This window comes from Stenella coeruleoalba, assembly GCF_951394435.1.
Source record: "Stenella coeruleoalba genome assembly, chromosome: 8".
Taxonomy (NCBI): domain Eukaryota; kingdom Metazoa; phylum Chordata; class Mammalia; order Artiodactyla; family Delphinidae; genus Stenella; species Stenella coeruleoalba.
The window spans coordinates 53432353-53458095 of NC_137154.1; the positions used below are offsets into that span (position 1 = coordinate 53432353).

Here is a 25743-nt window from a genome sequence, read left to right on the forward strand (position 1 = left end):
CTTTGAACCAAATTGAGGTCTTTTTCCGTTTTTATTTGTGCCTTGTCTCTCTCTCGTCATTCCTTTTGATTATCAATGAATAAAATTTGGAAAACGTAAAAATATACAGACGAGGGGAAAACAATAGCCCTATAATCCAGGGAGCGAAACCACTGTTAAGTTAGTCAGTTTTCTGTGTGTTTCTTATGCAGTTGAGATCATGTCATCTATACCAGCCCTGAAATACAGTCTGATCCACATATATAGAAACTTACATTTTCTGGCAGCCACATTGAAAAAAGGTAAAAAGGAATAGGTAAATTAATTTTAATTATAGTTTTTATTTAATTCCAATAAAATATTAAAATGTAATCAGTATTTTAACTATTAACGAAATATTTCACATTCCATTTTTTATACTAAACTGTCTAAATCCGGTGTATACTTTACATTTATAGCACATCTCAAATCCAGCTGGCCACCTTGCAGGTACTCAGTACCGTGTGACTAGTAGCTATAGTGCTGAAGCACAGTCCTCGCAGTTGTATATGCTGCTTTTTTGTCTATCATATCTTAAGCCTTTTACGAATGGCGTTACAAAAATTTTAGCATCATTTTAGTGGCTGCATAATAGTTCATCATTTAGACTTACTATAACTGTATCTTTAGAAAGTTTTGTTCTTTATGTTATAAGTAACCCTGTAGTGTTCTTTTTTTACTTCTTTTTTACTTTTATATCAACTGTTTCTCAACACATTGCCAAAAGAAAAATAACATAAATTATTCCTTTTGGGTGCAACTAATCAAATCCACTTATTCATAAAACAAATATATCCACTTAGCATCTGCTGTATACTCTGTACTACATTAGGTTGGGAAGTGGAGCAGTGGATTTCAAGGAATAGAAGACCAGGTCCCTCCCACACATTGCTTACAAGACTTGGCTCCACAGTTGGACTGCACACATATTGTATTTTATTCTGACTTAAATAGCCTTCCCTTCATTTCTTACTCCCCTCTGCCCCTACATATACACACACAGCCTGGTTGACTCCCCCTTATGCTTCAAAGTGCCAGTCAAAGGGAGCCACCTCTGCTGAGTCCTCTAGGTGACTGCTGGCTCCCTCCTCCATTATACAAAATGTATATACTGTGTACAGAGCACCATGGTGTTCTGGTTATTGGCTAACTCTGTCTTCTCTACTAGAGTAGGAACTCTTTAATGATAGAAACCTTATCTTATAAGCCTCTTTATTCCCAGTGCCTAGCAGACTGCCAGGGCAGTGAATGTGGATGTCAGTAATATCTAACTGAAATACTTGTTGAAATACAAGTGATGATATTAAGCATCAGTTGGATAATATAATTACAAGTATTGATCAAGGAGTTCAGAGTTCAGAGAGCACACTTTAAATTGGCATATGGTTGAAGAAGGCTTTAACAAAGGAGGTAGGACTTGAATTGGGCTTTGGAAGATGATCATGCTTAAGTGAATGGACGGGAGATATCATGTTCTAAGAAGCCTCTTTTTCAGGAGGAATTCTTTAGCGTGTGCTAAGTATCAGCAGATAAGCATTTTTCTAGATCTAAAACACTATAGTAAGTTTCAAGAAGGCTGTAGAGATATGGTCTTGGCCCATCAAAAACTGTCAGGGCGGGGCTTCCCTGGTGGGGCAGTGGTTAAGAATCTGCCTGCCAATGCAGAGGACATGGGTTCGAGTCCTGGTGCAGGAAGATCCTACATGCCGCTGCAGAGCAGCTAAGCCCATGTGCCACAACTACTGAGCCCACGCGCCACAATCTCTGAAGCCCACGTGCCTAGAGCCCATGCTGCACAACAAGAGAAGCCACCACAATGAGAAGCCCGCACACCACAACGAAGAGTAGCCACGGCTTCCTGCAACTAGAGAAAGCCTGCGCGTGGCAACAAAGACCCAACGCAGCCAAAAGAACAAACAAACAAACAAAAAACAAACTGTCAGGGCTTTGCAGAATTAGAAATTACCACTGGCTGCTTCAGTATGATCTTTGAGTTTAAGCTCTGTTTCAACTTTGGAGTTGTTAAAGGTCGTTTTATATGATGCTTGTTCAATAATCCTTCTGGTAGTGGACAGTTGTATATAGATAATAATAAGTATGTCATTATAGCTAATATCAAATGACCATTACTGCAAACTAGGCACTCTTCCAAAGCATTTTGAATGGATTATTTAGTTAAGTCATTTAATCCTCACAACAGTCAAGTGAATTAGGGCCCATTATCCCCTCTCATCTTACAAATGAGGAAACTGAAGCACAGAGAGGTTTAAATAACTTACATGTAACACAGCCATCAAGTGGAGGAGCTAAGATTTGATCCCAGGCAGAACAGCTTTAGGGCCTCTACTTTAACCATCACCCTGTACAGCCTCTCTTATAACTATGTTAAAAATAAAATGTTTTATACAGGGATCATTTAGCATCTTGTGGTTCCAGAAAAGGAATCCTATTATTATAACCCTCCCCTATTTTTCTTCATTCCTCTGACGGCTCCTTATCTCATTTGCAGGCTCCTCTTCTTCTACCTCATCATAAAAGACTGGAGCTCCTCAGGCTCAGTCCTTAGCCCTCTTTTCTCTGATTTTTTTCTTCACCACCCTTGCCCAGTGATCTTATCTACAACTATCATTTTAATTATCACCCACATTGAAAGGAAGCACAGTGTAAATCTTCAGCCCAGATCTCTTTTCCGATATCAGACCTCTATTCAGATTGCCTCCTGGACCTTTTCACAGCACATTCTGTGTGCCCTTGTTTTTTTCTTCCTGTCTTCCACCCCAGCCATCACAAGCCTCATGGTCTTCCAGTGCTCTGTTTTCAGCAAATGGAATCTCCATCCATTCTTTTACGCTGGCCAGGAAGGCAGCTGGTTCCTCCCTTTCCCTCTTACCCCCATATCCAACCTTCACAGCCTCTGCTGATTTCCCCTAATATGTCTATTTGCCTGTATCTTTACATTTCCACTCTGGCCCAGGCCTCCATCATCTCTCACCTGTACTACTGCACAGCCTGTGGTCCCCCAGCATCTGCTCCAGACCCCCTCCACTCTGTTCTCCAGCTTCAGTGAGAGTGTACCTGTCAAAATACAAATTAATCAGTCTCTTTCCTTCTCTCCTTACCCCCCTAGATACACACACACACACACACACACACACACCCTAGCCTAAAACACTTTAATGACTTAAATAAAGAGAAAAATGCTAAACATGGCCTCTGGGCTTCTGCAGGGTCTAGACCTTGTTTTCCCCTTCAGCTTTATCTTCTGCCGTGCTACTCTTCACTAGATGACCTTTAGGGTCCTCAAACGTTCTCTCTCTTGACATATGCTATTCCTTTTGCCTGGATGCTCTCACCCACCCACCCACCCACTCTTTACCTGGTGAAGAAGTCTACTAGCCCTTCGAATCTTGGCCTCTGCTGGGCTAGTGGCATAGCATGTGTCAGAGGTTGTCATTTTGCATTTATATCTATAATTCTGTGACAAATGTCTATCCTCTCCCACTTATAAGCGCCACAGAAGCAGGAACCATGGCTTTTTCCAATCACTATTGTATCCCCAGAGTCTAGTGCACAGTGCCTTGTGCATAGACACTCACTATATATTTAAATGAGGGAGTAAATAATTTGTTAATATGTTCTGTTAATATACATACAGTTTATACTGCACCTCTTGCAGTAGTACAGAGGGCTACAAAAAATAAGGTTCCCGAGACATTGTCCCTGAAGTCCCACAGTCTCTAAGCAGTGATTAAATGATGGCTAACTGTCATTTAAGCATTTCTTCCAAAGGCCTCCAGCATCTCTGAAAATGGTGGCAGAGCTATCCTTTTTTCTTTTAAAGCAAACAACTAAGGCCCCATGGTTCGGTTCCTGTCAGGGCTTCTTAGAAATGTGATGGTGGTTCAGCTTTAGCAGTGTCTTTCAAAAACTTAATTTCATAGATTCTGTCATTGGCCTCTGGAGTCTAAAGCTTCCTATAGCTCTCTCTGCAAGTCTACTTTTTAAATTCTGACCAAGGTTTAAATTTCCCTATCAAGTTCTTTCTGGGGCTGGGCTGTGACATTGCTATTCCTCTGGTTTCCCTGGCAAAGGTCGTTTGTTTTTTTTTTCTAGTTTCAGCATAAACAGTTTATCACTCCCATGTTTCAGGTGCTATCTAGACACTCCGAGGGGTCATCAGGTATCCTTCCTGGCATCTCTTTCTGTTTCTGCAGACCATGTTACAGTCCTTATAATGTTTGTTGCCTTGCCTGGCTGTGATTTCAGTACGTTAAATTTGTGTGAAGATTTCTTAAACGGAAAGCTGATGGGTGAAGTGGTTGACCTGCCAGCTCCTGAGACCTTCTGTCTCCCTGGAGGATCACTCTCTATTCCCTAATCCCAGGGAACTCAGCCTTGAAGGAACCAAGCTGGCTTCCAGGTGGGCTCCATGCTGTGGGAACCCCCTCCATGCTGTGGGAACCCCTTCAGCCTCTGTTCATAGCGTGTGCTGGGACCTTTCTTTTCCAAGGTGGGCCCTGTTGCCCAGGACCACGGAGGCCCTCACATCACAGAGTCTGGGGAAATGGATTTCTTCAGCTTGCTTGTTTTATCCTTTGCCTGTGGAATTTTCTCTTTCACAAATTCGTCTCTCCATCAGAACTCAGTTTAAATAAAATCTAAAGGCTCCCTTGTTCAGTTATTCCTTTTTAAACTCTGTTTCTATTTAGTCAGGCTTTGGCAAGAAAACTTCTAAGCGGAGCCCAGGGGAAAAGTGACCATTGGCACAGATTTTAGCCTGTGCTTTGGGCCAAGATTGTTTCTATTTTTATTTTGTTTCTTGTTTTTGTTAACATCCAGGGCACAGATTAAGCACTTTCACTTATCTGTAATGGTGAGAGACCTTTAGATTGCTTGCCTTTGGCCAAGATTCTGCATGCTTAAAACTATTAACCCCCAGCTACCTCCTGGGAGATAAGATCTAGCTGTTCAATTTGGCTTTTCCAAAAGGAGGCTGTGTGCTTCTACTTGATCTGAGATAGAAAAAGGAGAAAGGTAAATCCCAACCTTTGCTGGATTTTCAAAGAGGTTAGTAGCCTAATTTATGGGTTGTCTTTTTTTTTTTTTTAACTAACTTTATATTGTAATTTCTCAGCTGCCAAAAGACGTAATTCTGCCTCAGCTTCGCCTTGGCAACCTGCTTTTGGCACTCTGTGCAGCCCTGTCGTTGCTCTGCATTATTTAAGCAGTAATCTTTAAGAAGGTGAGAAACTATTATTGCTTTTTAGCAGAGTTGACATGCTATTGGCGCAGAGTAGTACCTAGAGCTTCAAACATTTCTAATGGCTGTAAACCAACTTAAACACCTCCATGTAGATGTCTCACTGCCATGAGGTCATAGTTTGCTACAAGGGGGAGAAAGAAGAAGATCAAATGTTATTTAAAAGTGTGGGTTGTTGTTTTTTTCCCTTCTTTTTAAGTATTCTTATTCCACTGAGTTGTGGCTGTAGATTTTGGCCAGGATCCAGACAATCAAGATTTAGCATTTTGACCAGCTGTGATCTAGTAATGTTCCTCAGAGGAAACATTTTGTAGGAGGGAAAGACACATATTTGAGACTGTGAATTGTACTCCTTCCTAATACTTTACAGTGTGAGACCTGGTTGTAGACAGATAAAACAAGCACAAGTGAATCTGAACGAGAACAGAGGGAAAAAAAAGTTTTCAAAGAGCTAAAACTTCACTCCAGCTTGAAGAACTCTCTTGAGGTGGGAAATCTTTACATTTTCTCTTTATTTCACTTTTCCCTAAGTCTTCACATTCATATCATTCCATGGCAGAATGTATTTCTGTTCATAATTGATACTTAGAATGCATTAACGTTCTTTTAACAGCATAACAAGTCTTAGGAAGTAAAAATGCCACACAAACTTAATGTAGGCAAGAAGAGAAGAGAAGGAAAAGGTATCAAGCCACTTGACCTAAAAAGTATTATTCTGATTCTCACTCCTCCCTCAAATAAAAGTAGAGTGTGTTTGGGTGGCCAGTCCTATGGATTGGGAGAGAGAAGGAAATTAACATTTTTCAGTCAGACTCCCTCTGTTAAAGCACAGTTAGTTGCTTTGTGATCTTAGGCAGGTTACCTAACCTCTGTGCCTCAGTTTCTTCATCTGTAAAATGAGGATGTATACTTCATAGAGATGTGAGGATGAAATGAGACCATGTATAAATCTGTTAACAGATTACTTATTCCCTAGTACTTCATAAATGTTAGTTGCTATTGTTTTATTATTAATAATTTATGGAGTACCTACTCATTGTACTAAGAATTTTCCTTGTATATTTTATTTAATCCTGACTGCAACAGCCGTTAGATGGATATACCCACTTCACAGGAGAGGAAACATAGGTTCGGGGTAGTGAAGTGCTCCACCCGTCTCCCATATTTTATAATGGCGGAGCTATAGTGAAGGTCTGGAATATTATATATGGGAGATGTGGAAATGGGAACACATTTTGGACCAGTGCTTTCTCACTTGGTTTCCCCTCTCCCAGTCCCTTTTCTGTAAAAAGAAGCTATAGCTTCGGGAAGTAAAACCAACAGAAAAGGAAGATGGGGAGAGAGTGGTGGGGCAAGGATAGTGGAGTGGAATGAACTGGTTCTGCTGTCTCCCGGGTTGGGCTGGCTTCATGGCGAGGTATTCGTATAATGGTTATAGAAGTGCTGAACAGGGTCCTCCTCTTTTAGGTTGGGGAAGCAGAGAAATTCTCCCTCTTATAAAAATTCCCTCTCCCTGAAGCTAAATTCATAAAGAAAAATGACACATCAGAGGTTTGGGGACAATTGGAATGTACCTCAAAGGATTCTGGGAAGCTCTTCTAGTCCCTCAGCATTTGGTAGATCGTGTAAATAGAGGCAGTTGAGCATTTCCACTTGATTCAAAGCCTTTCCCACCCCATGTCCTCAGGAAAAAGGAAAAAGCTGGAATGAAGTTTCACATTGGGCAGAATAAACCTTTTGATTTAGTACTTTCTCCCCCAAACTCTTTTACACTTGCCTTGACTCCTTATCTTCTGGCAGGCAGCTCCCTGATGGGCAGGAGTGGAGATGGCGGGGGAGGGGCGGGGAGGAGCTCTGAGTTTGTTCCTGCTATAAACATTATTCTGTATAGGAGGAAACAGTAGAAGGAATGAGATCTAGATTCTGGTCGTTCCTCTGCTACCTGTTCCCATGTGTTTCCGCCTAAGACCTTAATGTCTTTGAGCCTCAGTTACCTCTTCTGTAAAATGAGGCTAATACTTTTGGAATCCAGAGCCCACGGAAGCAAATAATAACGACAGCAACCACAATTACAGCTACTACTGCCATCGGTATATATGCCAGGCATTCTGCCAAGGATTTGAAGTGTGTTATTTTATTTAATCCTTACCAGAGTCCAATAATCTATTTTACAAAGAAGAAAACTAGAGCACAGAGAAGATAAGTGACTGCCTACAGTCATATAACTAGCAAGTGGTGAGTTCGACCTTAAGTTATAACTCCAAATAAACAGGATCACAGTTGCCGATCCAGAAGTTTGAGCATCCTTTCTCATCACCACCACCATCTCCAGGTATCTCCAGATATAGCTGAAGAGATAACAAAAGGTAACTGACTGCAGTAAATAAGGACAGAATGAAAAAGAAATTAATGACCTTAATTTAGAGAGATCAAGGAAGACTTGATCCAAAGAAGCCAAATTTAAACCCGACTGTCCTCCTTGACCTCTAAACTCCAAGCCACTTGCCTTCTCCCTCACCATGCTATTGTTGGGATCCTAGGATATCCTTTTTTACTTGTAGCAAAAAGGCTTATTATTAAGTAATTTAACAGTCCCCAATGTGGTTCAGTTATTCAATGACCTATGCCCTGTTTTACTAAACCGTGGCCTAGTAAATTTGTAATTACAATATCTTTGGGTTGTTTTTTAATAAATTCCTTTTAATTGCAGCATTAAACCCCAGATGTCATGTTTCCAGTTTGGACCTAAGCCAAGCTAGGAGGGGCATCCATTCAAGGCAAACAGCTGATGAGAAGAATGTGTGCAGTGAACTGGGGGACTCAGTCCCGTTGCTAAACCTCAGGCTCTTTGCCCCCATATCTAGTGCCTTAGAACATAGGGACCCTTGGCCGAAGTGGAGGATAAAGAAATGCTGCTACATTTCCTGCTGCATCCACTCCTCCCCAGAACACTCAGGTTTACTCTGGTTGTCTCTAAGAGTAGAAATTCCCTGTAAGTTATTCATCACTATTTAAATACTGTACTAATTCCATTTGATAAATAAATTGTTAATTGCCTTTAAAAATTGGTCTTAATAATTAGTAAATCTAGGCATTTCAACCTCTTCTTCCATCTAGATAAAATAATTATGAAGCCAGACTGTAATCAGACAGAAAGAATCTTGAAACATTCTGGGCATTCTTTTTTAATCTATCAATCATTTGCCTTTTTAATTGCTACCTTTCTGGGGTTTTTTGGGGTTTGTTTTTGCGGTACACAGGCCTCTCACTGTTGTGGCCTCTCCCATTGCGGAGCACAGGCTCCGGACGCGCAGGCTCAGTGGCCATGGCTCACGGGCCTAGCCGCTCCGCGGCATGTGGGATCTTCCCAGACTGGGGCACGAACCCGTGTCCCCTGCATCGTCAGGCGGACTCTCAACCACTGCGCCACCAGGGAAGCCCGCTACCTTTCTCTTTTTAGGCAATAATAGAGGTATAATGTTCCTATTTTTCTTGTAAGAATTTAACTAATACCAAAACGTGTAATGAAGATTCCTTCTAGAAACCTTCTATTAAATATGAAAGTCAGAATTATTTTATTAAAAATCTATGCCTTGGGCTTCCCTGGTGGCGTAGTCATTGAGAGTTCGCCTGCTGAAGCAGGGGACACAGGTTCGTGGCCCTGTCCGGGAAGATCCCACATGCCGCGGAGCGGCTAGGCCCGTGAGCCATGGCCACTGAGCCTGCGCGTCCGGAGACTGTGCTCCGCAACGGGAGAGGCCACAACAGTGAGAGGTCCGCGTACTGCAAAAAACAAAACAAAACAAAACAACAAAAAGAACAAAACCAAAAAAAAATCTATGCATTATGTTTTTATACAGAAATACAATAGTTTGTTTTTTAATAGTAAAACTTCAGAAATATCTTAAATCCACAAAAATAAGAAAATGATTAAGTTATGATATTCCATTCAATGGAGTAGCCATTTAGAATTGTTTACCAAGAGGTTTGAATAACTTCCAACAACAGGATACAGAATTGTATATATATACTGCAAACACAGCTTTCATTTTGGTTTTTGTTTGTTTGGTTTTGTGTCTTTTTTAAATTAAACACACATATATAAAATCAAAGTCTGAAAGGAAAATATCCAAATAATGGTTATTTGATGGGTAATAGGCTTTTGAGTGATTTTTATTTTTTAATATGGTTTATATTTTTTAGTTTTCCAGGGAGTATAAATTATTATAATAATTAAAAATGCATGTGTGTTTGTATATATTTTAATGCAGTCATTCAACACTTGAGCTGTTTAGACCTCAGCTATCTTAAAAATTTGGAACATTGCTAAGATTCTGGAAGTAATAAAAAATTAATTCTGAGCAGCCAAAACTAATGTTACAAAACTCATATAATAAAGCATATTATGCCCAGGATATCTGCTGGTCCATCACTCAAATCCTGTTTACTCTTGCTTTGCACACAATTCTCAAGACATCTACTTTACAAGAACACAGCAAATTAGAAGCAAATGTCAAAAAAGGAGAAGCGCTCACAGGCAAGAGCGCTGACTTGGCCACACGTGACAGCCTGACAGTGAGAGAGGACACAGAAAAGCCTGAGTGCAGACTTAAGAACTCGGACTCAGATCCCCGATTCAGAAACACGCCCCTGAAAGACCCATAGTCTCTCTACTATGTCATAGTTAGTAAGACATGTTAATACTGATGGCCCAAAGTTATCAAGAAAATACATTTTTTAATTGGAAAATGAATAGATACATGTATATGTATAACTGAATCACTTTGCTGTACACCTGAAACTATCACAACATTGTTAACCAACTATACTTCAATATAAAATTAAAGATTAAAAAAAATTTTTTTTAATAAAAAAAGGGAAAATACCTTTCTTGTTCAACTTTTTTTAAGATTATAAGAAAGACTAGGGCTTCCCTGGTGGCGCAGTGGTTGAGAGTCCGCCTGCCGATGCAGGGAACACGGGTTCGTGCCCCGGTCCAGGAAGATCCCACATGCCGCGGAGCAGCTGGGCCCATGAGCCATGGCCGTTGAGCCTGTGCTCTGCAACGGGAGAGGCCACAACAGTGAGAGGCCCACATACTGCAAAAAAACAAAAACAAAAAAGATTATAAGAAAGACTAATAAAAATTTTTGAAAGGTTTCATGGCACATAGCTGCAAATGGGAAAAAAAGACAGTGTGTGACTGTAGGGTAAACGTTAGATATGTAGACTTCCTTATTTGTCTCCGTAATACCTCATCTTCTTACCGTTAAGAGGGAACGTTTTACTGTTTCTTAGGTTTTCTAAATTGTATTTGATACTGTCATTACCCGGGTTCTCATAAAAATCCAGGAAAACTGGGTAAGATCCCAGGATCAGGATGTCAGCAAATGCCAAAGTCTCCATCTCACAAAAGCCTTTAAATCCATGCATCGAAACAGGAGTAACGTCATCAGGGACCTACTGTTGATGCACAGGGAACTCTAATCAACATTCTGTAATAACCTATATGGGAAAAGAATCTGAAAAAGAATGGACATATGTATATGTACAGCTGAATCGCTTTGCTGTGCACCTGAAACTAACAACATTGTAAATCAACTATACTCCAATATAAAATTTTAAAAATTAAATTAAAAAAATAGGGGTAACACCCCAGACCCAGAGCTCAGCTATAGGTTGGGCGGGTTAAAGCTATAGGTTGGGTGGCAGCAGGGAGGGTGTCAAGTCATTCACCCTTCGTAGCCGTAAGTGGTTAAGCACCTGGCCTGTGGTCCCGTGCCAGCAATAGCACCTTCAGCGTTCCGGGCGGGTTTACCTGGCGCTTCCCACCCCTCATGGGCTGTGGTGGCAGCTGAAAGCGTGGCCTGTCTGCCCAGAATAGGCTGTCTGTGGGTGGTGCTGATGCTGTTTTGGTTTGATTACCTAGGGCCCCTGCAGAATCATGTAGAGAGGGACACTTGTCAGCAAGTAGCAGTGAAAACAAGAAGACTGGCCAAAATGTGCAGCTTACCCCAAAACTGTGAGTTTTGACAACATATTAACTGAAAACCCAGATTAAGGCCAACAAGTTTTGCTCTGCTTAGTTTTTCTTGAGAACTAAAAACAGTAATTTACTAGTCTACTTGCCTGGTTCTGTGTGTGCCCCAGTGAGCACCCCTAATTAGGAAATCGCTCTTGGCACCAACACTCATAGCCAAGCAAGGGAGCCTGATGGGCACATGGATTAGAAGAAGCCTTTTGGTTGCCTTTCCTCAAGAAGCTTGACGAACCTTTGCTTAGACCACAGGGATAGTCGAGCATCAAGAGAGATCTGAGAGGAGAGGGGGCAGGAGCTGGCTTAAGGGTTTGGGGCTGTAGACACAGGTAGAAGGAACCCGAGATCCTTTCTTCTTTCTCAGTGCACTTACCATGACTGTAATTTGAAAATGTATTATTTCAGTAATTGTGGATGTCTTTCTACTGCAAGATTGGAAGCTCCTCAGAGGCAGGGCCAGCATGTCTCACATCTGTTTCCCCTCCTCAAGGCCTGGCACATGTAGCAGCTATTTGTTGGATAGCTATAGTTTTAAGTCTAACCTCTGCTCCTGCCTGGTACTTGTTTTTGCAAGCCACTTCTCTGTGTGTGTTTCCTCATCTGAAGAACACCAGTCAGATGGATCTTGTGTTTGCACCTCCCTCTGTCTCTGGACCCAGTTTGTTCATATAGTTGTATTGAAGCTGACTAGCGTCAGCCAAGTATGATGTCTAGAACTGTGATTAGTACTCCAGAGGCGGCTTCACTAGCGTAGCTTACAAACTGACTATCATTTCCAGAGTCTGGGTACTCTATTTCCATTAACTAATTATTATTTATTATTTCAGACTTAAGAGTAATAACGTATACCCTGCTTTCTTGATGGGGTTTCTGTGAGGACCAAGTGAAATGATGTATATGAAATAACTTCAGAAACTATAATGCTTTGGGTAGCCAAACAGGAATTATTATTGCTGGCCCAAAAGTATCCTCCTGAGAAGTAAATCAAGTTTGAAGGAAGGTACTGAAGACCAAGTATTGTAAAGTGTGTGTGACTGGCGTTATAAAGGAGAGGTCATTTCGCAAGTTAATTTTTCGTTGAACACACATACACACACACACACATCTCCTTGGTCCTCTCTCTGCCACTTATCTCATGCAAGGCAGTTAGCATTTGGGTATTGGAAAAGCTATTGATCATTGAGCTATGAGTCATGGGTTTTAGTCCAGCCTCACCCCTGCCTCGCTGAGGTTATTGTGGGCAAGTCATTGAAGTTCTCTGTCAAATGAGGCTACCTGCTTTATGAAGGTAAAATAAGACTTGAATATTAAAAACAAGAATAAGATATTGGTAGCCCTTCAGACATAAGAAGTTGATCACATCCTCATATATTTTTCTTTCCAGATCCAGTCCCTCCAGTTGCCTCGACCCCTCCCCATATGACATTGTCTCTACCCCGCGCCCTACCCTCTGCATATATTTCCGTATATCTTGTATCCTTCTTAAAGGAAGCTCCCAATGCTGAACTCAGAATACTTTATGTTGCATTTTGTATTTGGACACTAAAATTAATACTAAGGTTGAGTATTATCAATTTGTATTATCTCAAACCTAAATATGTTATTTCCTATCTCTGGATCCAGAAGGTTTAAGCTGAGTTCTGAAGTTGAAAGTAACTTCTCATTTTTGTTTGTCTTCTAGCGACAGACATCACACCTCCAGTGCAATCCCTGTTCCAAAGAGACAAAGCTCCGTATTTGGGGGTGTAGATGTAGGCTTCTCTGGGGGGATGCCTTCACCAGACAAAGGACACCGGAAACGGGCCAGCTCAGAGAATGAGAGACTCCAGTACAAAACCCCTCCCCCCAGTTACAGCTCAGCATTAGCCCAGCCTGTGACCACCGTCCCCTCCACGGGAGAATCTGAGAGAAAGACAACATCTCTGTCTTCCTCCTTGGACACCTCCTTGGACTTCTCCAAAGAAAACAAGAAAAAAGGGGTAGATCTGAGTGACAGCTTCAGTGGAGGCCATGGGAGTGTGAACACTAGCCAGGAACAGGGACAAGCCCTCCCGGGGCCTCCAGCCACAGTCAACGGCACCCTCCTGCCCAGCGAGCAGGCCGGCTCCTCCAGCGCCCAGCTTCCAGGGGGGTTCCACCCGGTCTCCGAAGCCGAGCTCTGCTGTACCGTGGAGCAAGCAGAAGAGATCATCGGCATGGAAGCCACAGGCTTCACCTCAGGCGATCAGCTGGAAGCATTTAACTGCATCCCTGTGGACAGTGCCGTGGCAGTGGAGTGTGACGAACAAGTTCTGGGAGAATTTGAAGAGTTCTCCCGAAGGATCTATGCACTGAACGAAAATGTATCCAGCTTCCGCCGGCCACGCAGGAGTTCTGATAAGTGAAGCGAGCGGACAGACGGTAGGACCAGGATAGAGTCACTGCTTGAAATGAGGATAAAGCTGCACTGGTTACCCTTTGTAATAATTATGACACAAAATGAATATGAATGGAGGATATTCCTCAGAAAAATAGACTTTGTGAATCAAGGAGGGACTCAGGATCATTGTGTATCAGTGGGCCAAAGTTAGACTTTGCTTGCAAGATTTGCTTTTCAGGCCTGACAGTTATTTTAAGGCAGAAGTCTAGCTCTAGTCACCTTATAGGCATTTGACTGCTTTTTTATTTACACTTCTGTGTTATCCTCAGAGGGAAGATGATAATATATAAATAATATAATGAATTTATCTTTAGTTTCTTATAAGCATTTGCCCTCACCATAGTTTATGAAACTTTGGGAAAATTGAATATTCAGTAAAAGGTCTCCAACATCCACTGAAGGATCTTTGGCCGTCCATTAAGTTGATGAGTTAGAAGCACAATGGCCTCCTTATACCCAGGCCCACCTGCCCCTGCCCCTGCCCCCAGACTTCACAGTCAACCTAGCTGTCACCCCGTCTGCACAGTAGATACCTTGTGCATCCTGACGACTGAGGACATCACATTTGCTGGTTCTTTAATGAAGTTGCCATTACCTTCCACCTCTTCCAGTCAGCCATACCCTTGCTGCAGCCCTCAGATTATAGGGAAGACCTCACCTCTGGTGGATCCCAGGGGATCCTCAAGGACCCCTGAGGTTACTATAGTCAGATGGCATCCAGTTCCCTCTGGGGGCCACAGTTATGTGGGCAGAGGCTGTTGTCAAAAGCTGGGTGTGCTTTCTGGCAACACACTCACCATACAGAAATCCCTATATGTAAACCCCATGTTAATTTATTAAATTTCAGTTGGAAAGGAAGGCATTGTATATGATAAAATATGTGTAGAGTCAGGCTGTCCAGTGTGCAGACTGCAAGGCAGTTGAGGTAGTTAGATTAAGAGACTAGATGAGGCATAAAATACTATCGGTATGTGTGCAATTGCATAAATATTAAATTATGTTTTTGAAGTACATTTTCATTCCTGGAGCTCAGATATCATTTGCTATTGCTATATACTTTATATACCCAAGGACATCGCCTCAGGGTTGCAAGCTCTTTAAGGAAATTTTATGCTTATATCCGTGTATTGTATAAAGAATAAAAATTGAGTTTACTTCACTCAACCTGATTTTTTCTTTCCCCAGCTTTGAAATTCCTCTTGAACCTACATCTCCGTATGTTACATCGTGACAGCACTAGCCTGAACAAAACCTGTGGCTGTATCTAAGCTAAGCTAATGCCGTTGGCTTCATTTGAGTTCACATATTGTGTGTAGCAACACACCGTCACAGGCGCACTCTGCAGTAGCTCATCTGTCCTCCATAATGACTTAACTCACAGGTTTCATAACCATTTTCATATTTTGTCCAAGCATTCCTGGGCTCAATTATAAACACAGCTACACTGGTAAATGGAATAGTTCATGTTGTTATTTTTCAGGTAAAGAACTCACAAGATCATTGTATGACAGACAGACCCAACCTGCGAGCAATTAAAAGTTTTAACTTGATCTGAAGAAATCCATCTTACTCCTCTAAACAGGTGGAACTACTCCAAACCTGGAGCGGAAGCCATCTGTAGAGTCATGGCTTCTTTGCAGAGTACTGTCATTCATTTTGGAGTCAGTACGGGTGGAGCTAGACATGATCTTGGATGTACATCAGACTGGGCTGTGGGGTCCTCCAGTGAAGTAACATCTACCCCCCACCAAGCCCAAAAAAAAGAGGTTTTGAAGGACTATATTAGTATTGAACCATGGAAGGTGAATCACATGTGACGTGTGATTCTTCAGATATGGGAGAGACCTTTAAACTTCATGCAAAACTCAAAGACAAGGTGCATTCAATGCAGGTCCTCCAGCCCGGCTTCTGGCATCACCAAGCAGAGGGACCACGTACAGGAGCACCCATAGTTACAGTGTCATCTCAGATTCCACACAGCCAGATAGAGCCTGCAGCTCCGGGGTTCCACCTGTCAGTCTCCCATTTGTGGACTCCCTGATTCTGGGCTTCACAGCTTTTGACCCACACAGCAGGGAACCCCACCATTGAATGTGATCTGGTAGGCCAGAACTGATCAGTAGTTACCTGCACATTTGCCTAATCCACACCGTGTCCAGTGATGTTGTGCCCCAAAACACCACTTAGGTTTCGGTTTATTTAGTTTAGGTTTTGAGTTTTCACTGAGTTTGTTTGATGTCTGCAGTTTCTGCCAAACTTGGGTAGATCCTACAGCATTACATTCTCCGGGAATAACTCTGACATTTCCCAAAGCTGCAGAATTCATTTTGCCTCTGTTTAAAGTGGCCAAGGCCAAATATGGGATGAGGTATTATCTCCTACTAATCTTTGTAATTTTTGCTTTGAGAATGTAAGTTGAAATGAAAACTCAGTCCTATCCATTTCTGAACTGCTAAGAGCCCTTTCAATTTTCATGTAGCTGAGACACTTTTACAGCCGGCAAATGTTATCAGATGAATATTTGCTTGTGTTTTCTCTCTCCACTTCCCCTTACCCATTTTAAAAATTCCAGAGATTTTTTTCCCCCCCAGAATATTAGTTTTGGAAGATTGTATCCAGCTTTATTTTTTTAGCAGTTCTAATAGTGCCCATTTATCCTGACCTAACCAGTTATTTAAATAATTTTTTAAACCACCACCAATAATAAATGGCATGTGAAACTGATCTGTTGGTAATTGGAAGAAAACTCAGCATCTGTATTTATAAAATAAAATTGATTAGTATTTATTTTGAGAGTAAAAGTGTATGTTACTTCCCTGCTATGTTTGAGTCCTGTCTTCTTCACTGTTTTGAATTTCATACTAAAGCTGAGTTAACTATGAAAACCTCATTCTTAAACAGTCAGCCAGCCATTCCGCATTTACTGAGCTAGCTCTCTCCCTCTTTGCAAGGGACTGGACTAAACAAGGTTATACAAAGATTAATAAGCCTTGACCTCTGCCACATTCTCCAGTTGTGGGGGGAAGGGTGGCATAAGTATATTAACAATTAAGTATAATTCAGTGTGATAAATTCTATGATGGAGAAATGTATAGCCATGCTACAGAATTCAGAGAAAGCTGTTCTGCCTCAAGGATCAGGAAAGGGTCGTGGAGGTAATACAGATGAAAGATGTATAAGATTTCACATTACAGATGGAGGGAACGGCATGGGCGAAGCCCAGAGGCAAGGCAGGGCCGCATGCGTGTTCGCAAAATTGCAAGGAGTTTGCTGTACTTGGGCCCTGAATGGATGTGAAGAAAGGTGAGAGGAGAAATTGAATTGCAGACCCATGGGGAAGGACTTAAAATGCCAGGGGAAGAGATTTGGATGCATGCAGTGGGCGACCGATCGGTACCCTTTCCAGACTTGAAAGCAGAAGAGTAACTTGGTTAGATGTGAGTTACAACTAGCAGCCACGCTGAGGCTGGACTCTAGTGATGCTCTTCTTAATCTTCTTCTGTACTATTTTGTTTAGGAAAAAAAGTCTCTCTGAAAAAGAGGTTCATCCTTATGTCCTTAATGGTTTCAGGGTAAATACTGAATAATGAACTGGGTTTTTACCGTGTGATACAAAGGGCAGTCAGCATCTATTCTTTAGAAGCTAGATTCCGAATGCCCCAATTCAGCCACTTGGAAGTTATGACCCTGCTCAAATCATGAAACCCTTAATGACGCCTCACTTCTTAATCTGTAAAGAATTGGAGAGAACTCTGCCCTTGCCATTATGTTTGTATGGGGCCTGCACCATCAGTGTTGGTTCCCTTTTGTCCTGTGGAAGGCTGCCTGCTGCCTAGTGACAAAAAGGATGCCTGAGACTTGCTAGAACCATTTCTTGTTCTAGCACTTGGGCACGGCCACTTAACCCCTCCGAATCTGGCTCCTAATCTGTCACATAGGGATGATACCTCACACCGATCAGAATGGCCATCAAAAAGTCTACAAACAATAAATGCTGGAAAGTGGAGAAAAGGGAACCCTCCTACACTGTTGGTGGGAATGTAAATTGGTACAGCCATTATGGAGAACACTATAGAGGCTCCTTAAAAAACTAAAAATAGAACTACCATATGGTCCAGCAATCCCACTCCTGGGTATATATCTGGAGAAAACCATAATTCAAAAAGATCCATGCACCCCGATATTCATAGCAGCACTATTTACAATAGCCAAGACATGGAAGCAACCTAAACGTCCATTGACAGATGAATGGATAAAGTAGATGTGGTACTTATATACAATGGAATATTAGCCATAAAAAAAGAATGAAATAATGCCATATGTGGCAACATAGATGGAACTAGAGATTATCGTACTAAGTAACGTAAGACAAAGACAAATATCATGATATCGCTCACAGGTGGAATCTAAAAATGATACAAATGAAGTTATTTACAAAACAGTCACAGATGCAGAAAACAAACTTATGGTTATGGAGGGAAAAGTGGGGAGGGATAAATTGGGAGATTGGGATTGACGTATACACACTACTATCTCTACTCAATACTCTGTAGTGACCTATATGGGAAAAGAATCTAAAAAAGAGTAGATGTATGTATGTATTTGTATAACTGATTCACTTTACAGCAGAAACTTAACAAACACAACATTGTAAATCAACTGTACTCCAATAAATTAAAAAAAAATTAAAAAGTAGGGGTGATACCCACATCTCTCCCCACCCCACCCCAGCCCCGCCCTGGGGTCAGATAGAGTGTAAGAAGTGATGAGTATTTTTATGAAACACTTAATGATCTTTACAAAGCACCACGCTCGTTGGGAGGAGTTAGTCATTCAACAAGGATTTCTTGCATTGTATACATCAGGCTTTGAAACGGAGGTCTCCATTCGGTACACATTGAGAATGTGTCAGGGCTGAAACTGCTCTTTTGAAAAACAACTCTAAACAAATGTAAAGTGTTTCGAGGTCTTTTGGTGGGTGGCATGGACAGTGTTGAGACATGGTCCATAAGCCTAATTAGCTTAATTTTTATGGGTTTTTTTTTTTTTTAACGCCTGGCAGATGAGTTTATTTAGGCCACCTCATCCATACATATTCTCTCACATAGCTTCTGGCTGCCTTGCTGAACGCTGAACTAGTGCCCAGAGCTCTTAATTTTGCTCAAAATAGATAGAGGCTTTCTTTTTTTTTTTTCCCTCTTGGCGCATCTAACCATGGTTTTGTAGGTAGACAGCTCAGCCTTGTGGATTTTAAATGAATAAAGAAATACATGTCTATAAAATAATTCCACACTTTTTTAGAGACTGGCGATGTCAGCAATCCAGAAAAAGCATGGTCATGAATCTCGATAAAAATGAAAAAGACAGCCAGTTGGAGAAATAGCTATAGTCAGCCAAGCCCAAGCCCAGAACTACAAGGGGGAGAGTGGCAGGCTCAGATCCTTTTGGCTTTGTACAGAACACAAGTCTAATGAACTTCCTTTCTCTCAGTCCCCATTAAAAGTACAAGCAGCAAATTAGAAAGGAAGCAAGGTTGGGAGTAGACAGAAATAGTGGATAACCTGATTCGAAGAAGCAGATACAAACAGGCAGGAAGGAAGCAGTCCGGGCATGTTGAGTGAGAAGCCCTCGGCCGCCCCGGAGAGCAGCCAGTCAGAGGGATTCAGATCCCAGCCCCACCGCTCACTGGCTGTGCGGCCCAGGCAAGGCGATTGACTTCGAGCGCACATGCTCCTCTGAAAAGTGGTAAGCCCCTTGCTCAGCTTTTCCCTTGCGCCTGGACAGAGACTCCTCTTGCCCTAGGAGCAAATTAGTATTCATTCTTCAAAACCCATCTCAGCTCGCCTTGGGGTCCAGAGCATGGCAGGAAAGGAGAAGACCCCCACCTGTCACTCTCTACCTGTTGTGAATAACTTGGGACTAAATCATTTCACACAGCCTGCTTCTAGTCAGGGTTTTATATGTAGCAAAACAGCTACTACCCTGCCATCTACTCAAGATCCTCGACGCAGTGGTTGTAAAATATATCACAAAAATTAACAAAACAGCTAGCTTAAAATAACTCAGCTTAAATGATTTTACTGTTTCTAAATAGCCCTCAGTCATCAGAAAAAGGATAAATTCATTTTAGTTTGATAGGAAAATGCGTAAAATATTTTAAGGGAGTATATTATTCAAAATGGTTAAAATAAATTGATACCTTAAGGGATAAACTTGTTCTCTCAAAAATTTACTTGCAAAAAAGTTTTAAATTCACTTATTCCTCAAAGAAACCAGAATCCCTGTGTCTTGCTCTTTGAGTTTTGCTGTGTTGTGAGGAGACCCCCAGGCTACTTTACATGCAGATGGTCTGTGAGCTTTCACTCATGCAAGGTGAGGTCGGTCTCCAAGCTTGCTGGCCATGGGGCCAGGCCCTTTGCTCCCAGAAACCTGCCAGTTGCCTTGACTTCTCTGCCCAGGGCACAGGCCAGGGCAGAAAGGGCGACCTTGGGGGGACCAGGGGAAGGCAGGCACTTAATTGGCCTTTGGAAGGAGACTCCTGAGGTTTAGGGGCGAGAACTGGTGGCTGCGCAGGGCTTGGCCATGGCTGGGGTTGCCACCTGGATTGCAGTCACCTCCTCCCTGGCTCCCTTCAGCCACCTTCTTGCCCTCCAACCCATTCTGCATACTGCAAACCCAGTGACCTGTCCTACACACAGCTCTAACCCTCTAGGAACTGTTAAACAAAGGGAAAACAATCAGACACACACTAGTTAACCAAATTGTTGATGAGGGGAAGTTTCTCTTACAGAAATATTCCAAGTAAAATAAAATTCAGGAGGGATAATAGAATTAGACTGTCACCACTTTGCCATTCTAATGAATCTAGTGCATCTAAGACAATGATCATCAGTGGCTGCTAATATCACAAAAAGAGAGAAAACCAGACATTTTATGCCTCCTGATGAAAGAACACAACACCAATGAAGAATTCTTGGCAAAAGTTTGACCCGAAGTATGATCAACCCTCTATCTGTGGTGTCCAGTACAGTAGCTGCTGACCATGTATAGCTATTTAGTTGAAAAGTGGCTCATTCAAATTGAGATGCGCTAAGAGTGTGAAGTACACACTGAATTTCAGAGACTTGGTACAAAAAGAGAATGTAAATTTATATTAAGAATTTTTGTATTGCTCACATGTTGGAATAATACTTTGGATATATGAAATTAAGTAAAATATAATTAATTTCATCAGTTTCTTTTACTTCTTAAGATGTGACTACTAGAAAATTTTAAATTGCATGTGTGACTTGCATTTGTGGCTCACGCTATATTACTATTGGTCAGAACAGCTCTGGATCTAACTACTAGGAAAATCAGAGGGCAAGTGAGCATGTTAACACCTGGAACATGCAATCAGCAAAATCTAGACAGTGGGAAACTATAGGACAAAGAACTTGGTTTCCTCAATAAGTATATTGCAAGAAAAAACTAAAGAAGGAAGGGAGAACCTGTTAAGAAGAGACATAAGATTTCCCTGGTGGCCCAGTGGGTAAAACTCCGCACTTCCAGTGCAGGGGGCCCGGGTTTGATCCCTGGTCGGGGAACTAGATCCCGCATGCACGCCACAACTGAGTCTGCACACCGCAACTAAGAAGATCCCGCGTGCCACAACTAAGACGCAGCGCCTAACTAAATTTTTTTTTAAAAAAGAGATGCAATAGTCATCAATCAATCCCATTATGGACCTTGTTTGGTTCATGTAAATCAAACAACCTTAAAATAAAGGCATAATCAAAATGTAAACACTGACTATTTGATTGTATTAACGATTTTTTTTAGATCTGATAATAGTAAAAAATAGTGTAACAGTTTTTTGAAAAGTCTGTATCTCTTAGAGGTGCATATGAAACATTTACAGATGAAGAGCATTTGTCTGGGATTGGGATGGGGTATGCAGTGGGGTATAGATGAAACAAGATTGGCCATAGGTGATGGGTGATAGGTAACTGGAGGTCACCCTGTTGCCTCTAGCCCACACCCTACCCTCCAGCCAGGTGGATGCTTGTCATTCCCAGAATGCCCCTGCTCCCGCATGCCCCAGGGCCATTGCCCCCATAACAAACGGCAAACCAAACCACAGTTCCTCCTATAAGCCAGAGTTCAGCCATTCTCCTTTCCTCTTTGAAGTCCTCCCTGCCATCTTCCCCAGTCTCCACCCCCACCTCCACCCTGAAACAGGTAGGCCTCCCTCCTTTGGGATCCTCCCACCACCTGTGTGTGCTCCCACAGCGGCCCTTACATTTTCTCTAAGTGTCTGTTTCCCTGTCTGTCACCTTCAGCAGGCTGTGAGCTCCCAGAGGGCGGGCACCCTGTTGTAAGGCGCAACTAGTGCTCAGGAAAGATTGCTAGACCAGTGTGCTGAGTGCCCGTTTTACAAATGAAGCAGTTGAGGCCCAGAGAAGTCAGTGTCATAGCCAAGTTCCCAGAGCTAAAACTTAACAAGAGCTAGGACTTGAAACCAGAAGCTTCGAGTCGTTTCTCCACTTTCCAGCTGAGCTGCAGGCCACAGTTCCCTGCATGCATTCATTCATTTAGCATTGATTGGGCGCCCCCTATTGACTGGCCCTGGTGGAACAAATCATGGGGCAGTGCTATGAAGGAAAACCACAGGCGACAAACCATGGGAATCTGACATGGGGGAGCCACTTTGCCCTGGGATCTCAGGCAAGCCTCCTTGGGGAAGTGAGATTTAAACAGATTTGAAGCTATAGAGAGCCCATTCCAGGCCAAGGGGACCGCATATGCAAAGTTTTGGAGTAGAGAGTGATGAGCCATGAGGCTGGACAGTGGCAAACTGGGTCCACAGACAACACCTCCACCCCTACCAGGGTTGTTTTCTGTCAATTATATTTTGCACTGTAGTGTTGATGATTTTTTTTAAAAAAAATATAAGTACATCCTGACCACTCTGGCTGGCCCCCTTAGGACTCGGCTTCAGTGTTGGCCCCTGCGTCTGTGTCACCAACCCACTGGCACAAGGAATTCTATTGTGGATGGAAGTTTTTGATGTACGGTCACAGCCCAGATGTACAGAAATGTAACTTTATTTCCCCATAACAGTCTTCATCCAACCTCATGAATGCCCTTTTCAGCTAATGGCAGAAGACTCTTTTTTTTTATAAATGTATTTATTTTATTTTTGGCTGCGTTGGGTCTTCGTTGCTGCGTGCGGGCTTTCTCTAGTTGCAACGAGTGGGGCTACTCTTTGTCGCAGTGCACGGGCTTCTCATTGTGGTGGCTTCTCTTGTTGCGGAGCACAGGCTCTAGGCACGAGGGCTTCAGTAGTTGTGACACGTGGGCTCAGTAGTTGTGGCTCACAGGCTGTAGAGCGCAGGCTCAGTAGTTGTGGCACACGGGCTTAGTTGCTCTGCAGCATGTGGGCTCCTCCTGGACCAGGGCTCAAACCCGTGTCCCCTGCATTGGCAGGCAGACTCCCAACCACTGTGCCACCAGGGAAGCCCACTGGCAGAAGACTCCTGATCTTGCTATTTCAAGGCAACTCAGTCATTTCTGGTTAAACCATATCTTCTATGCGGTAAGTGTTCAAATTTCCAAGTCCTCCCTGACCCCACCCTTCACCCAAGTGGCCCCAGGGCTTCTGACGAGTCTCTCTGAACTGCCCGTAGTGTGGCTCATTTGGATGTTGGCTGCTGGCCTCCATTTTTCTGATCTCTGGGTCCTCACACCTGTGTCATCCTTCCCTAGGACCCTCTCAGCCCTGCTCGGCTCCCCTGGGGACTCAGGCCACCTGGCCCACCTTCTCTCACTTCCTTGTGAGGCTGCCCTCAGGGTTCCCGGCCTGGACTTCTCGCCTCTGCTAGTTGGCAGCCCGGCACCCTGAAGAGCACAGAACTCCTATGAAGGCTTGCCTAGGTCTACGTGGCAGACTGGGCAGTTGGGTCCCTTGTCTGTGACTGGCCCAAACCTATTTCCTATTTAGACCCCAGACGGGGTCAGGGACAGGGGAGGAAGGACCCCTCTCAGCCTTCACCAATCTTTTGGGGTCTAGCTCCACCCCTTCCAAATAGCGCTCCCTGCAGCTCTTCAAGTTTCTACTCCCTTTTTTCAGAGGTCGGAAAACACCCCTACATCGCCACCTGCATGCATTCTCTTCTCCTCCATGGCAGTATTTTTTTTTATGGCTATACACTAAAGTTCCCTAGGCTCCAGGCTCTGTCTAGTCAGACGAAACTTTTCTTGCTCCACAAAGCCTGCTCTTGCAATGAAAGCCTGGCTTTTGAGACATTCAGCCCTTCAATTCCCTTTCTTGTTCTGGACTCTATCTACGCTGCCCTGGAGGCAGTATAAATCTCTGTTCTCTCCCGGTTCTACCAATCAACCGAGGAGCGAGGGAGGCCAGAGAAAGCTGGCACACTCCTTCCCTTTCCCCACAGCCTTCCTTCTTGGTGAATGAACAAAAAGCACCACAGGGGCTTCCCTGGTGGCTCAGTGGTTGAGAGTCCGCCTGCCGATGCAGGGGACGTGGGTTCGTGCCCCGGTCCAGGAGGATCCCACATGCCGCGGAGCGGCTGGGTCCGTGAGCCATGGCTGCTGAGCCTGCGCGTCCGGAGCCTGTGCTTCGCAACGGGAGAGGCCACAACAGTGAGCGGCCCATCTACTGCAAAAAAAAAAAAAAAAAAAAAAAAGCACCACAGGAACAGCAGAATCCAGACCTAACACAGCCAGCTGCTACCTGAATCCACTGGTCCTTAGGGAACATCCACTGCTGAGGTTCTGCTCCAATCGGTCAGGAAGAGTTGGCCCAGACCCATGCACCTGCGTCAAAGGCGCTCCTGTGCGAGGCTCTCACTGAGCACCCGGCTGCAGGTTTAAACTACAAAGGGAAGCATCCTAGGAGGCCAGAAGGGGGACCAGGTGCCCAACCACTCTGCTTTTCCCAGTAGAGCATTCTGTTTGTTTGTTTGTTTCCCCCGAACAAGGAACAGTCGTTGAGAGCTAGATGAAAGGTAGGAGGTTGACATTCTTATAAAATTATCAGTTGGCCCAACCAGACCCCATCACCCTGCCTAGATCAATGCAGAGAGAAATGCCTGAATCCAACACCAAAATAAAACTGGTTATTTCATGGGGGAGGCGATTTAGGGTCAATTTTTACTTTCTTTTTTAAACTTTTATGTATGGCTTATTTTTTTTAAAAAAAGATCATCTGTGATGTTCATAAAAACAAGCAATTCATTACTTTAAAAAACTGTTGAAGGTTGGAACAAGAAGATGCATTTGGAGTTTATTTATTCCCTCTCACAACAGTATTTAGTGAGCACTTAGTACATGTCACGCCAGGAACTGCACTAGGGGGACAGCAGTGAGTATGGTGCCTGCTCCCAGCAGCTCAGGGGCTAGTGGGAGAGGCAGGCAACAGAGAACACACGCATGAACAAGAAAATGCCACAGTGATGGGTGTAGAGAAGCAAATACAATACTCAAAAGTATTGGCAGCAGGATCTTGATGAAATATCTGTATACCCATGTCCATAGCACTGTTCTCAACAGCCAAAGGTACAAACAGCCCAAGTGTCTATCAGCAGATGAATGGAAAAACAACATGTGATCTATACGTACAACAGAACATTGCTCAGCCTTAAAGGGGAAGGAAATCCTGTCACATGCTCCACATAGATGAACCCAGAGGACATTATTCTAACTGAAAAAAGCCAGCCACTAAAAGACAACTGCTGTATGCTTCCATCACAGGAGGTTCCTAGAGGCGTCAAATTCACGGGGATAGAAAGGAAAACAGTAGCTGCCAGGGGCTGGGGGCAGGGGCAACGGGGAGTTGCCGTTTAATGGATACAAAGTTTCAGTTTTGCAAGATGAAGCGTTCTGGAGATTGCACAACAGTATGAATGTACTTCACGCTCCTGAGTTGTACACTCAGAAATGGTTAAGATGGTACATTTCATGTTATGTGTATTTCATTACAATTAAAAAAAACACCAGCACCCAGGT

At 43.1% G+C, this 25743-nt stretch overlaps 1 protein-coding gene and 1 long non-coding RNA gene across 4 annotated transcripts in view; one reads left to right on the forward strand and one right to left on the reverse strand.

Annotated features, from left to right (window-relative positions):
- The window catches only part of UVRAG (UV radiation resistance associated), a 317503-nt gene extending 301064 nt beyond the window's left edge, over positions 1 to 16439 (forward strand). For 2 of the 3 annotated variants that reach the window (XM_079928279.1, XM_079928280.1), the window contains one exon: positions 12997 to 16439. In XM_079928279.1, coding sequence (XP_079784405.1) covers positions 12997 to 13699 — 703 coding nt within the window. In that variant the 3' untranslated portion in view covers positions 13700 to 16439. The remainder of the gene's footprint in view (positions 1 to 12996) is intronic. The other variant, XM_079928281.1, reaches the window with a different exon arrangement.
- Positions 9479 to 25743, reverse strand: part of LOC307189800 — a 99416-nt gene continuing 83151 nt past the window's right edge. The window contains exon 3 of the long non-coding RNA XR_013829315.1: positions 9479 to 10377. This is a non-coding gene — a long non-coding RNA (uncharacterized lncRNA). The remainder of the gene's footprint in view (positions 10378 to 25743) is intronic.